We start from the raw sequence: 15,508 nt of genomic DNA, 5'->3' as shown, positions 1-15,508 counted from the left end.
ATATATATGTATCTGTGTTATCAGCTTTTATCTATATCAGGCTATGGGGACATTATTCTTAGCTTGGTCTGAATTCCCTTTATGAGATCCACTCACTTCTTACAGATCACTCTCTCAGCTTTACAGCTTTTATCTATATCAGGCTATGGGGACATTATTCTTAGCTTGGTCTGAATTCCCTTTATGAGATCCACTCACTTCTTACAGATCACTCTCTCAGCAGATAAACTGCCTACCTATACTGTCTGTTGGTCAGTGTTTTTCAGGTTGCTGTCAATGGATCTTTGACAAGATTCATCATAATCTTCCCCTTCCAACCTTTTGTGTCAACCAGGCTCTTCAGCTAAACTATCTCCCCCAAATTCATACCCACTACCCTACTCTGTCATACCTTAAGCTTACATTGTATTTGCTTCAGATCTGTCTTTGAAGAAATGAAAGACTGTACCTACAATCAAGACTTCCTCTGTACCTACAATCAAGACTTCCTCTGTCTCACTTCCCAGAATCATATATCTCATTATTCTAAAAGAAAACCACTAAATAATTTGATACTTATCCATATTTATATAATGCATATTTATATATCCATAAATAATACATAATGCTATCTTCTATAGTTTTAAATGCAATTCTTTAAAAAAATTTTTTTCCCACCAATACTTAAGAGCTAGTCTATTTTTGACTCCTATTCATATTCAGGCCTTTCCTTTTCTCTCATTATCTACATACTCATTGCAGTATTTAACACCTAACATAACCAGACTCCTTGACCTCTTCTGAGATACAACATATTTCTCCACTTCAAGTCTCTTTAATTCACAGCTTATTTACCTTTTTATTACTATGACTTCACAGAACTCAGTAATTCTGCAATAATTCATACAGCACCCTCATTATTTAGATTGAAACCTTTCCTCTTTTTTTTTTTTTAAGTTTTTCTTTTCTTTATTTTCATAAGCACCCCCAACAGAGTTTCACATTGTGATCCTCTCCCCAGCCTTCTCAGCCAGTTAGGATCATAAGCATGCCTGGTGTGTTCAGATTGACCCAAGAACCAAACTCTAATCTTCCATACCTTCCAGCATCTTGGAGCAACACACTGCTCTCTGTGGCATCATGGCCAGGCCCCTTGGTTCTTATGTTCTACCATATTTTACCTCCAAATTTGGTTCCTGTCATCATATCAATGCAACAGATACATTATCTGTCTCCTGAGATTTATATCCCTCATGACTGCCAACTATTCCTTAAATACAAGTAATTTTCTCTGTAGACAAACCACTCACCCACACTCCCTTCCTAGTCAATCCTGATGTGTGTTAAAGTGGCCAACAATGCTTTTTTAGGTTTCATCTTAATAAAACTCACCTTCTGATAATAAGAAAGCCTAAATTTTCTTATTAACCAAGTTTTTAATTAAAAATTTCTATCTATGACATCAAGAGCAAGTCTGCTTTCTAATTCGCATTCCTAACTAGGTGTTAGATGTACCATTCATTATGTGCTTGGCCTGCCCATCCAATTTGATCATTTGGACCCATTATGAGATCTTACCCATTTCAACATCTGGATCTCTCTTTTATACACTTCACCTGCCTCACTGCCTCTCCACCTAATCTTAACTCTTCTGTTTTCATACAGTGGTCCTTTGCTCAGCTTACACGCTCTCCTTTTCCTTCTTACTCTGTCATAACTTTGGTCCAAGTTTGGTGCCCACCAATCAATACCTCCATTCTCCAGATCATTCCTTCATCTTAGCAGGAATCCTTCACTTTTTTCTTTTACTCCTTTCCTCCTTTTTCCTTCATTTGCCCTAGAAAATCATACTGCTTTATCTTCTGGATCACCCTTTCTTTCAGCTACCACCTATGTATCATTGTTACAGATTCAATAGTTTCTTCTGACTACTCTCCTCTTGTTGGGCCCTCACTGCTCATCCCCCTCCAATCTTCTCTGGTGTCCTATATTCTTTCCTGTAGCTGTTGCTACTCTTAGTTGAGCCTAAACATTTGTAGGATTCTTGCCACTGGCCTACCTTTCATACCCATTCCACATAGCCTCTTTCTTACTGCTCACTAATATGGACGACACCTATCAGTTCTAGTATTTTTCCAGCAAAGCTTCTTGAATAGTAAAACCTCAACTCCAATTCTTTCACCACATTCCTAACCTCACTCTCCTTGTTAGTACACAACTCTGACAGATATCCAGCTCCTGTTTCCTTATGTTCCCATTTAGCTCTTTAATGCTCTTCCACATTTGTTGTTTTTCTACACCACATGCTCTGCATCCTAGCCAGGTTCATACATCCCCCATCCTTGTTTAGCATCCAGCCTCCATATTTGGCTCCCTCCTCTTCTGCTGTTTTTCAAACAAGCCTTCTCAGTAGTTCTCTCAATTGGCAGGTCTAACATGTTTTCTTAATTTCTGAGTACTGCTTTAATGTCCTCCTCAAAGGGACATCAAATTCTTCCCACTGCACATCCTTTTTGAGGTTTCTTCCGCTCATGTCCCCACTCTCTCCCTTACTCAAAACCAACTTTTCAGGTAGTATCCTAAACTGTCTTCCTTTGCCATCTCAATCTATGGCCCAGGTATGGTGCCATGTTCCTCCAGTTAGTGTCACTGACGGCACTGTCAACATTAAATGATACTTTCTCCTTTTACTTACTTTGACTTACAAAAGCTCTACCTTACATTCAGCATTCCTCCTTCATCCCAAGAATGTAGCTATCGTTTCCTTAGATTCAGTACTTTCTTTTAGCTAATGACTCCTCATGATCAGCACTCTCTGTTCAGACTCTGCACACTGGATTTTAGATCCATTCCACACAGCCTGTCTACCCTCACTCTTCCAGGGGCTTCCTGAATAAGCATCTTCCTCATTATCTCAGTTTCTTGTTCAGCCACCTTCTCTTCTTCTTGAATGATTGTGACCTGAGTTAACATAAAGTCACTTTACTAGAATTCCTGCTCTCCCATGTCCCAGTAATCCTCATCTCATCACTCTCTGATGCCCTTACCCCTTGGCTGTCTTACATACTGAGACTCATTCACCCATCCGCTTTCCCTTTTATAGCTCCATCCTTTCCGTTCTTTCCTTCACTCCTGTCCTTACATGCAGGTCTCCTCAGTTGTTTCTCTAATTTCAGCTAATCCTAATATGACCATTGCTAGCAAATGTTCTTTACCAAAATTCATTCTTAATGTACCTTTACCTAAAGTAGTAGCTCTCAAACTGTACTTTTATTACAACACCCACTGCCGAGTCCCACCCACAGTTTCTGATTTAGTAAGTCTGAGGTATAGGGGAAATGAACTTATTTCTAACGAATTCCTAGGTAATATTGATGTAACATGATTTCAGAAGCATTGCTCTTAACTTTCTCTTCAATCAAGCCCTCTAATAAAGATTTTCCCACCAAGGCATCAACAAGTTCACTATTTTTTTTTAGAAAGATTTTTACTATAGGGCATGTGCGCTCACCAGAGAGACAGAAAGAGACAGAAAGCAAGAAATCACCCTCCAGGGGGGATGGCCACACTGCAATCTCTTCTCCTCTGTTCTCCTCTTGGGGTTTTAGGCATGCACACACACAGCCTGAGTTTTAAGTCACGGGGTCCAGGACTCAAACTGTGGTCAACTACATGGGAGTCCAGCAACTTGCTGGTCCCATCTACTATTTTTTTTAGATAGGATCTTGCAGTGTTACCCAAGGCAGCCTCAAGCTTGTGATCCTCTTGCCTTAGCTGTCCCCAAGTTACCAGGATTAAAAGCATATTGGCACACCCACCTTTAGGTTGGACTAGGAACTGAACCTGAGCTGCTCATGTATCCCAGCCTGTGGAGCACAGCATCTTAGCAGCATGTGCCACCACAGCTGGGCCAAGAGTGAGTCTGCTTCTCCCATTCCTGTTCAGGCCTTTGCTTCTTTCCCATACCCAAAGTACTGCCTTGTACCCAACACTTTTGAGCAATGAGGCCCATTCTGAACTCTGACAGGATTCTCCATTCTGAGAGTCTTATGGTGCTGTAGTTTTTCTTATTACAATGCTACCTACTTAGAATCATTCTCTTAAGTTATACCATGCTCCTCTTAGCTTTAACAACCCTCTTCTGCCATGTCTGTTGGCCCAGTGATGGGGCCTTCTCCCTCCAGTCAATGTCTGCCATTCTTCACATGACCTTTTCATTTGAAGGCAACTTTAATGTCGCCTTCTTATTCCTTTTCTCCTTGTACCTATCTTGCCCTAAAGGAATATGCTCCCTTATTTTCACCCTTCCTTCTTTTAGCTACCATCTATGTTTCATTCAAATGAACTCAGTCTCCTCCTGAACAGGATTCCATAGCCAGATTCTATCTCCAGTGTCTGTCTCTCATTCATAGAAAATTTTCACATGACAGAAACTTCTAAGAGTAACTTAAAGCAGCACTTCCATGATATTCCTTTGTTATCTCCTTTTGGTGATTTGCCTTCCCTTAAATTATATGTAGTTTAATTTCATCTACCATCTGTGCTTGGAAATACCAAATAAAATTTTGAGTTGAGTTCCCAACACCACCTCCTAATACAGGTTGAGTATCCTTTATCTGAAATGCTTGGGATCAGAACTGTTTCAAATTTGTAAATTTTTTTTTTTTTTTACTTTGAAATATCCACACTAAGGGATCTTAGGGATGGGACCCAAGCCTAAACACAAAATTCATCATGTTTTGCACACTTAGCTGATGGTAATTTTATACATTAGTATTGTGGTGTTTTGACTATAACTTATCACACGAGGACAGGAAGAGTTTTCCACTTGTGACATCATTTGGCATGCAAAAACTAGGATTCTGGAGCATTTAGATTTTGAACTTTCAGATTAGAGATGCTTAACCTGTGTTAGTCATCCATTCTACAGACAGATTACTAAAAGATCTGTCTTGGTATCTTTAACGTTGTTGCCTTGGCCTTTTCTCTTTCTTTTTTGTAATTTACCAAAGGGCACCTGCATTCACTGTAGAGCCAGAGAGAAAGTGAGAAAGTACATTCCCCATGAGGAATGGTCACACTGCAGTCTCTCCTCCTCCCTCCTTTTGGGACTTTAGGCACACATACACACACACACACGCACACACGCACACTGTATTTCTCAAGCTGCAGGGTCCATTACTTAAACTGAGCTGTCAGCATGTAGGATCCAGCTACCTTAACCATCATGTCAAGCTAGTCTGCTGCCTTGGTGTTATTATCAGGGCTTCTCTTAATCCATTTCCTTCTGATCTTTCTAATTAAAACCTACCAATGAGTGATTTTTTTTTCAGGCCATTGTTCTTTTCTCATCATATTTATGACTTTTTGAAGTCTGGCATTAAGATCCCACATTCAACCAAATAGACCCACTTTATAAGATGTGTACGGATTTCCCATTTTGAGAACCACTGTTCGTCTTCCTTCAATACTCAGCCTACACTTAACTACTCTTTATGTAGTGCTCCCTTTACATAATTTCCAGTCTTTTTCCTTCTCATCTAAGCATGATCGTTGGTAGTTATAGTGCCATATCCCTCCCGTTATCGAATGACCCCCATCTTTTCTGCAGACTTTTCAACTTTTTGCCCTGTTTGGCCCTAGAAAAATCCTATATTACCTACACAGACACTTATTTTTTCAACTACCATCTTTATATCATTCTCATGAATTCAGTAATCTTTTATTCCATCTTCCTTGTCTCCTCTACACTGTTCTGAATACATCTGCATTCTTAGTTCAGTCCAGACCTTCATAGGGTTCCTGCTATTGACCACAACTCAGATCCATCCCATTTCAACTCCTTGGTCTTTCATTCTACTGGTCATACTTGTTGCATTAAACGTCATTCAAGCAACGGTCCCAAATGGCACTCCCTTACAACACCAATTCTTAGCTGCTTTCTCTTCACATCCTCTCTCCTTCTTTGGTTGTAATCTAGCTTAGCTCACAACTCTCTTTTGCATATGCAACTCTGCCATTTTCCAGCATTCTTCTTTCTGGCCCCCTTTAATGCCCTTCCCTACCCACACAGTATATTCTTTATCCCAGCCTAAATCCTACAGCCTCTTTAGTTTTTTAGCTTCTGGCCTCCATCAACTCTTCTTTCTCCTTCTCTGTGATATTTTTGTGTAAGTCTCCCTTGACAATACCTGTCACTTTTAGCCAGTTCTCACATAGCAGGGTAACTTCTAAGAGGAACTTTAGTGGCACACTATGCAATTAATTTACAGTATCTTAACTCACTGTCCTCTTTTCATAGGTCCTCTCTACAGGATGGAGAATTCCTCCTTTCCAATACACTTCTCTCCTCATAATCTCTGCCTATTTCCCATCTAATAGCAACAATCCATCCTCTGGACAAACTACCTTTTCACACCCTCTAATAAGCCATGCCTATTATCTCTAAAGTCGCCAGCAATAGCTCTTTATCAGCTTTCATCTAAATCAGCTCTCTTAGTAACTTTCCTATAGGCCAGATCCTTTCATAATGATTTCCCTCCCAGACCTCAAGAGCTCGTCTGCTGCTGCCTCCAACTCAGGCCCTTGCTCTTCACCCTTACTATGTGTCTCCCATGCAACACAGCCTTCCCACCCAGGAGGGACCGATTCAACCTGGTTGGAGCTCTGCCAGGACTCTCCATTCTAGGTCTTTACTCTACACCTCCTCTGCCCTCTACTAAGTGTTCCCTTTCCTTTGTGTCCAAGTTCTCATTTCTTTCTAATTCCCTCATGACGTTGTCTAGGAATGATGTCTGTCATTCCTTAGTGACTCCTTTCATCTGAGGGTAATTTTAATGTTGCTTTTCCATAACACTCCCCCTTTTCTCTGTTTTTGACCTAGAAGAGGAAAACAAAAACAAAAAACCTTACCTTCAACTCCCTCCTGCCATTTGTATAGTATCCCATGGATGCAGCTGGGTAGATATACACTCCTTAGTGCTGGCACTCACTGTCCAGCTTACTTTCATGTTGCTTGATTTTCTGTACTACATTTATTGCTTCTCAGTTTATCCAGACCAATGAGGATTGTTTGCTACACTTAGCCTGTATTTCAGATCCATCCCTGTTATGCTCTTTCTAATGCTTTGCCCTATCAACATACCTTTTTCTTTAATTATTATTCCAACAAAAGTGGAATTTTCTCATAACTCAGGACTTCCTAGTCAGGGCCCCGCCTCCAGTGGTTAAGACCTGGATGTCCTACCAGATGTCCCTACCAGATGTCCCACTCTGCCATTTGCCACACTGTGTGTTCTGTACCCCAGCCCAGTTCACATGTCTCTCTCCTTACTTAGCTTCCTGCATCCACTTTTTCTCTACTTCACTGTGTTTTTTTCATACAAATCACCTAAGGAAATTTCCATCTGCAGTCAGTCTTCTGAAGACAAGCCTCATTTTTGAAAATAGTTTTAATACAGAACTTTGGGTATTCTTCCTCTACTCCTGCTGGTTATCTGCCTCGCTTTGCTCATGACACTCTCCCCTTAAAGACCATGGCAGTGGATTCAGTAGTGTTCTGCCATCGAAAGGCCCACTCACCTCCTCTCCTCACCACCCAGTTTACTGCAGTGGCTGGAGTTCACTTTAGATGCCTTATAACCTTACTTTGTATCAACTAACTTTTAATTAAAAATTTGCCCCAACAGTTTCAGGAGTATTTTCTCTACTAACACCATTCCTGTTTACTTCTTCGATTCATTTTTCTGTATCATGTACTTCACTTAGGGTCTTCACTTCTACATAAGAATCTGGTCTGTGATCTACCATTAGTTCCTGGTTTTGTCTCTTTAGTCCTCTTCCTCATTTGCCTGTAACCTTCCTGCTTAATCTGAACCAAGCTGGGGTTCATATAATGTTACTTCATGTCTACCTTGACTCTTCCTTCTTACTTGTTCATGACCTTTGTCCCTAGCAAAATCCTATATTGCTTCCTTCTTTCTCTCCCTTTTTCTCTCTCTTTCATTCTCTTTTTATCTTTCTTTTCCTTAAACACCTCAGGCAACCTATTCTGGGTTTGTGTTAACTCTTTCTTCTTTCTTCTTCCTTATAAAGAAAAACCCTATCTTAATTTAACAAATTGTACTTTTCCCAAACCCTCTTCTAGCAGTGAAAAGATTTTGCAGTCTTGCTAGGTATACTTTCCTATATGGGTGAACCTACTGCCATCATGCATTTTCCACATATTCTATTGAATTGTTAAGTTCTCTAAATTCAGACCCATTTTTCACTTGATTCCCAATGGCTTGGCTTAGGCTCTATCTTATCTCCAACCATTCACTCTCTCAGCTGCCTCAGCTCACCAGGGCCTGCAGAAAATCATTTGAAATACAAGGTGTTTCACAATTTGTTCTTCACAGATTCTCTTCGTAGCACCTGTGCATCAGCATACCTCTTACTCTCCAACTACCCCCATGGACTGTCTGGCTGTTCATTTTGCTTGTGCTCCTTTCCTCTGCTTACCAAAGCTCTTTCGCATCTTTTGAGATCTAATTAAATTATTATGTCCTTATGCATTCTTCACGGTTTTCCCAGGCTATTAATCCTGTACCCTCACACAGCACTCTACAAGAAATCTTCAGAAAGTTCGTGGAAAATGTGTATTATGAGAAAACTATGCATGCATTTCAAAATGCTTTTGCAACAAAATTAACTCATACTTTAATTCCATTTCCCACAAACTTTTTGAAGTCCCTTCCTACCAAAGAACCTATGGTATTAAGTTGTAATGTTATATATAGATCTATCAATTGCATACACATATACTACCTTAACTACTAGACAATTTGCTCTTGGAGACAAAAGCCGTCTCAGCCCTCTTTTTATCTAAGTGCTTGCACATTAACTTACACCTTCACGTAATGTCAACATGACTGACATTCACTACATGTTTGGATGGATAGATGGATGGATGGAGAGGAGCTGAAAAATGAGACTAAACAGATGTAAGTCTTATTCATTGTCATATATTGGCTTTACATCTGAGTCTATTCTGTCTACCTATTCTGCAAATAACTTCCTAATTCCTAAGTTTTTAGTATTTTTCATATAAGCACCTTTTTCTAGACCATGTATTAGACCCTAAATGCCTTTTCTTCATCCGTGCTTGTAAATCCCCTCTTCAAATGTTCACAAAATCCTGTCTTCTTTATGAGGACTTCGCTTTCCAAAAAGTGCCTTCCTATCCATTTCTCATTACTTCCAGCAGTTTTCTCCATTCAGTTGCCTGCTTGTTTTAACACTTTAAGACATTGACTTTTACCAGTTAAGAGTCTCATTATTCTCCTACTCACTTTGAATTGAAAGATGACATAAAGCAAGTTCATTCTGTGATCTGTGGACCCACTGTCATTCCACATTCTACAGATAGTATAGAGACTCTTGATATACTTGGTCAGTGTTAATTTAATAATCTGTGTGCTTTTTACCATCAGAATTTTTTGCTAGATCAGGTCCTAGAGCAGTGGTTCTTTATCAACACATTTATTTTTTAACTTATAGGCCCTTTTGACAGGCATGGCCAAAAGACCCCAATAGTTATTTCCTCTGCTACTTTCTTCATACGTGCTAAACCAGAGTTTGCTCGTGTCATCTTTGAATACTATTCTAACCTATACTTTTAAATTGTACTTGGTGAGACTGCCTTTTTGATCCACTTGCAGTCTGCTTTTGAGAACCATTACCTTAGAAAACAGGGCATGTGTATGTTTAACGTGAACACACGGCACAGTGCCAAGTACAGATGGTGCTTCTTAAGTAATGATGGAGACTTCGTGCTTATTCTACCCATTGATGCAAGTTTGCCTGCTCTCTCTCCCCCAGTTGCAGGTACCTTTAGCTGCACCATGAAGTTTACAGTTCGGGACTGCGACCCCAACACTGGAGTTCCAGATGAGGATGGGTATGATGATGAGTATGTGGTGAGTCTACCCTGCAGAGAGACTTCAACACTTCTCCAGCACTAAGTGACTTCTGCCTTGAGAGAACACTTTTTTTAGGAACACTCGATATAAACCTATGAGGTTTCACTTCTCAGAAGAGAGAACTAATTCTCCTTTGTAATAGAATTGCATCATGTCAAAGAAAATTTAAATTTACCACTAATGAGGGATAATTAAGAGATGAAAATAATTACATGATTATTTTCTTTTGTTTTGCGTTTTTTTGAGGGGACAGTGAGGGAGTTTTCCTTAACAACTTTTAGTTTGCTTATAATATAGCCAGGTCATAGACTGAGAAGCCTTTATAAAATTGAGGAAAATATTTTTAAAATAGCAACTTGTCTGTGAATGCAAAGTTCAGAAGGTACTGTGTGCCCTGAAATCAGTACTAGGGGTGGTAACATGACTACTTTGTAACTTGGGGCTATAGATGTTGACCTGAATTTGACTCTTTCCAGGTATTCTAGTTTCTTGTTTTCTTTTGCCGAAGACTACAGCATTAGATTTATCAAGACTATAGAATTTAAACTGTTTGGGGAGTAGATATTACTGAGGCTCCTGCAGGATTATAACACAGAATGATACAAACTTATTATTAGTCCTTTCCACTTCTTCCACACTGAAAGGACTTTTATTTATTGACCCCTGCTCTTTGCCCAATAGCTAGAAGATCTTGAAGTAACTGTGTCTGACCACATTCAGAAGGTACTAAAACCTAACTTTGCTGCTGCCTGGGAAGAAGTGGGAGATACCTTTGAGAAAGAGGAGACCTTTGCTCTCAGTTCTACCAAAACCCTTGAAGGTAAGAAGAATTCTGTTATCAATCTACTGCCTGATACAGTTTAAAAGCCCACAGGCATATTTGTTATTCCAGAACTTTTTCCTTAAATACTTCATAAATAATTTATTAAAAAGTTTTTAGTCATTTAATTGAGTCACAGTATTCCAGCCCAGTAGTCTCCTTCCTTACACCACCACCACCAACCCCTTCTACCCTTCACCTCTCAACACATTGCTGGTACAGAGGCAGATCCCTATACCTGACTTTGCTATTACTGTTACATAAATCTTCTCAACACAGAAGCTGTCAACAACATCATCACATTTCTGGGAATGCAGCCATGTGAGAGATCAGATAAAGTACCTGAGAACAAGAATTCCCATTCACTTTACCTGGCAGGTAAGAAACTTCCATTATATATTTCATATATTTTATTACGAAATTCATTAGGAAGGGATGTGATGGCATCTCATGCCCTGTGATTATCCTATCACTCCATTATATGACAAACAATTTGAAACCAAATCAAAATGAATAATTGGTTTCGAATGCTCTTAGGTTATTTTTTGAAGATGTGTATTTGACCTGAAACACTAAATCTCTCCCACAGATACCAATGCCACCCCTTTTAAGTATTCTAAATCAGTATTATTGAATACTTTCTATGGTCTCAGGGACATATGAGAAAATATATATTTAGGCTTTAGGATTCAATTCCCACAAATCTCTAAGAAGACAAAACTAAAATAATAGAAGGGAGATGCAGGCAGAGCATGAGAAATTTCATTCAGACTTGTTCTGAGTTCTTAACATCATTTTCACTTTTTTCTCAGGTATATTCAGAGGTGGCTATGATTTATTGGTCAGGTCCAGGCTGGCCTTAGCAGATGGAGTGACCATGCAGGTGACTGTCAGAAGCAAAGAGAGCACACCTGTAGATGTTATCTTGGCTTCTGTTGGCTAAGGTCTTACTGGGCAAGAAGTTGATGTACACTTCACTGTCGGTGGGCTTTTAGGCTAGTGGCATGAATTTCACAGACTTACACTTCTTAAAGATGACTTTGGAGAAGCAAATTAAATGTTTGGCCCTGAGCCAGCAGATCAAGCAAATGTCTGTCCTTGTGCATGGGGTTTTTCTGTTTTTGTTTTTTCCTTTTTCTTACAATTGGTCAGCTTTGGTATGACAGTGCAGCTTTGGGTGATCTTGAAAATCAAATACTATCCAAAACTCCAGCTGCTTAACTTTATTCTTTAATTTAATGTGTGTCTGAAAGTTCCTGGCAATGTTGGAAAATTTTATCCCAGAGGGTTTGGGGGGAGGGGAAGCCAGAGTCCACTTTTGTCACAATTCATTTTTATTAATAGAAAATAAACACTTATTCCAGTTTATAAGTTGTTATACTTGACGTTGCTAATAAAAAAAAAGAATTTAAACTAATCATTTAATAATCCTGCTTTGACTAAAACAATGAAACTGTGGCTTAAAAAAAAAAGTATTCAGCACCATTTGCTTATAGGTCTTTCAGACTTTGTTCTTATAATTTCTGGAACCTTCCTGTCTATAAAGTACAGGAACTGCTGAGCTACATGAGACAGTCTCTCTGGGACAGCCAATGGGAAGTTAAGCAATCGTCGTGAAAAGAATCAATGTACATTCAGCATGGTGATGAGGACTGCACCACAATCCCCTCCCCTCCGCTCTAGCTCAGGAGGGACATGCTTCTATGCACTGAGGTATGAGGAGTCGGACTGCTATTTGCTGTCAGAACTGGTCTTTCCAGCTAATAACAGGAAGTCTCTGGCACAGAATGCAATTGGTCCTTAATGTCCAGTGATTTTAGGAAATTCTGTTGTTTGGATTTTATTCAGAAATTAAACATTTTTAGTAAGGTTCACTACTCTGACAGAGTAAGGGTCTGCTGGTTTAATAATCTACAAAATATATGTAACGTGTAGGTAAATCACAGTCTTAACCTCTAAACATACTTAGAATATTACCTCACTTAAACCAATACCTATTTTAATAAGATGTCTATAATTAAAAGCAGCTGATCAAACTAAATCCAAAATTATAAGGGAGACTCATTTTCACTTGAAGCCATGTTACTTAGAGAACTTTAAAAAAGCATGTGCCCTTAAAGCCATTCAAAATGAGGTTAGGAGGCCCTCCTTCCTCGTTCTTTACTGTAGGATTCCAGTTGGGGCTTGGCCAGAAATAAGCACTTCTAAGTATTTCAGAAAAGTCCACAGAAGTGTTAAAAAAATCTTTTATGCAAAGAACTTCTGTCTCTCTGCAGTGGTGAGCCATAGAATTTCCTAATAACACAAAGACAGACGCAAGTCCATACACTCGATCAGGTATCACATGGGAGGTGGGCTATTATGTCAACCCTTAGAACTGGAGCTCCTGCTGCTTTTTCCTTTATACTGGTCACCAATGTGAGGAAAGTGGACTTTTGTGAGAGAATAGTGTTTGATGGCCAGGACCTCTTTGGGCATTTCTCCCTAAGTGGAATACACAACAGATAAGGGAGTAGGGGAGGTAACACAGGGGAGCTACTCTCCAGCTCAGAAGGAGTTGATGAAGCCCATATATGCATTCAAGAAGCCCATGGGATCCTCTAGCTGTGGATAGTGGCTAATGTGGTCATCCAGAATCGACACTGTGGACCGCGGCAGCGTTTTCCTAGTGGAAGAGAATAGCACGTAGGTGAACTTTACGCTGGAGGGAGGGGGAGGGGTGTAAGCCAGTGGGCAGCCCCAGTAAATGCCCCTGTGGATGTACCACCCTGGAAGGAACTGACAAAGGCCATATTCACCTTCAACTCTGGGACTGTATCTTAGGCAGATAAACCTGCTGATTCCATTTACATAGCCTAGCTTTTAAATGTGCATAATCCAACAACAACAATTTGAAAATGTAACACTTTTACAACCCTGTCAAAGCAGGATGACTTTCAGCTCCTTAGAGAAGCATGAAGTATCAAACAAGTCCAGCACTCAGCAACTGGCTACCCAAGCAAAGGTACCAAAAGACCTTCCTTAATCCCAGAGGGAAATGAGAGAGGAGTATTTTGTTTAAAATTATGTATGAGCTGTTTACTACTAGATTGTGTCCACTAGGCTTTCTGAAGGTATGGAACGTTTCTGTGTGACAGTCAAGACTGTATATTCCAACACCTTCCAAGTCAGTACCCGGAACACACCAACCAATGAGGGGGCGTTTTCCACAGTGAGCGCTTCTCAACCTCTCTTGCAGTCTGCTCACCTTAGGTCAGTGAACTGGCTTTATAATCAGACTAAAATGCACATTTCTTAGATACATCTGCTTCCACTCTTTGGCTCACCTGACAACTTTTTCTCACCTGAACACCTAGAATTATGTAGTAGCCATGACAGTGAATACAGTCTGTAAAAGTCAAGAGAATGTATAACTAAATTTCTTGATCTTTACATTTACATGAGAATAAGATTTCCCAACTCATCTTTTTATTATGTATTTCCTGGCTGAATAGTCAATGAGGTCAAAGACAGTGGCTAAGGCCCAAAGCCCTAAACAAGTAACCCTGTTTGCCACTGTCAGGATGAGATACTAACAAAACAAAGTCCTCGGAGGGAGACTCACCTGTACAGCTCCAAAAATTCTGGATAAGGATTTACAGGATCCAGTGGCCCATAGATAAAATGAACTAGGAAAGAGAGGAATAAAGTATTAAAGCTCTCATATCTATTCTCCTACTTCCCCTAAAATTGGCTTCCTTCCAAAAAAGAAAGATTTTCTGTAAATAACATTTTTATGCTTAAAACAAACAAACAAACAAAAGCTATCTTCTTTTACAAAGTAGACTTATAAGGAGCTGCTGGGAACAGGCTGATTATTTATTTGGCACATTTTCTTCTATATAGGCATTTCTTCCCCCTCCCACCTCATCTGTGCACTGGACCAAAATGAATAAGCCCCACTTCTAACATTCTCTTTGTATAAATCCAGGATACTGTCATTCTTCCAGTCCCTCTTTTCAGTTATAATTGACCCTTGACATTTGTAATCAACTAAATTTCCTGAACACTGACTATTATATGTGAGAGACACTGTACCGATTTTCTTTTTAACTCTGTAAGACTGGAGAAACCAACGAGTACAAAGCTCTTATAGCCTCATTAGTAATCTAAACAGCCTCTGTCCCAGCAGTTCACATTTGCTGGGGCAGTCACTGACAGCGCACACCAGAGCAACTGGTGATGCCAGCTTCCTTTGCAATAATATCTCACTGTTCTATATACTTCACTGTACGTGCATGTCGCTGCTGTTCCAGATGTCGGGAGTAGGCTGCCAGTAAAAGGATGCCCAGTTAAATTTGAATCTGAGATTAAAGAAATGAATTTATTCTTAGATAAGTATGTCCCAAATATTATACAGCATATACTTACTAAACAAGTACTTGTTTAACTAAAGTTCAAATTTAACTAGGTGTCTTGTATTTTTATTGCTAAATCTGGTAACCCTAATTGGAAGCAACAAGAGTTGCAAATTATTTTAACCCCAAAGTTCTTCAGTTTTCTTATCTAGAGATAATATAAAAATACTCACTGGGAATAGTTACAGAGGCAAGAGCTCCCACCCAGCGTCTTCTGAATTTCTTCCTTTGATTGATGTACTGTAAGAGACTATCAGACAGATGAATTAGCAGGAGTAGAACACAAAACTTTTACCATTTTGGGAATTCAAAGCCTGACATGAGCCAGAAGGAATACAACACTCATTTTC

At 39.6% G+C, this 15,508-nt stretch overlaps 2 protein-coding genes across 9 annotated transcripts in view; one reads left to right on the top strand and one right to left on the bottom strand.

Annotated features, from left to right (window-relative positions):
* COPG2 (coat protein complex I subunit gamma 2) overlaps positions 1-12,178 on the top strand; it is a 159,026-nt gene extending 146,848 nt beyond the window's left edge. For all 3 annotated transcript variants that reach the window (XM_006158835.3, XM_027775874.1, XM_027775875.1), the window contains 4 exons: positions 9,841-9,938; positions 10,623-10,761; positions 11,041-11,139; positions 11,574-12,178. In XM_006158835.3, coding sequence (XP_006158897.1) covers positions 9,841-9,938; positions 10,623-10,761; positions 11,041-11,139; positions 11,574-11,704 — 467 coding nt within the window. In that variant the 3' untranslated portion in view covers positions 11,705-12,178. The remainder of the gene's footprint in view (positions 1-9,840; positions 9,939-10,622; positions 10,762-11,040; positions 11,140-11,573) is intronic.
* A 102-nt stretch (positions 12,179-12,280) lies between these two features.
* Positions 12,281-15,508, bottom strand: part of MEST (mesoderm specific transcript) — a 25,097-nt gene continuing 21,869 nt past the window's right edge. For all 6 annotated transcript variants that reach the window (XM_006158837.3, XM_006158836.3, XM_027775876.1 and 3 more), the window contains 3 exons: positions 15,332-15,408; positions 14,366-14,429; positions 12,281-13,426 (listed from right to left, as the gene is read on the bottom strand). In XM_006158837.3, the coding sequence (XP_006158899.1) occupies positions 13,309-13,426; positions 14,366-14,429; positions 15,332-15,408 (259 nt within the window). In that variant the 3' untranslated portion in view covers positions 12,281-13,308. The remainder of the gene's footprint in view (positions 13,427-14,365; positions 14,430-15,331; positions 15,409-15,508) is intronic.

Source organism: Tupaia chinensis, unplaced genomic scaffold, assembly GCF_000334495.1.
Source record: "Tupaia chinensis unplaced genomic scaffold, TupChi_1.0 Scaffold000610_1, whole genome shotgun sequence".
Lineage (NCBI taxonomy): Eukaryota > Metazoa > Chordata > Mammalia > Scandentia > Tupaiidae > Tupaia > Tupaia belangeri.
This window is presented reverse-complemented; position numbering and strand designations above follow the sequence as displayed.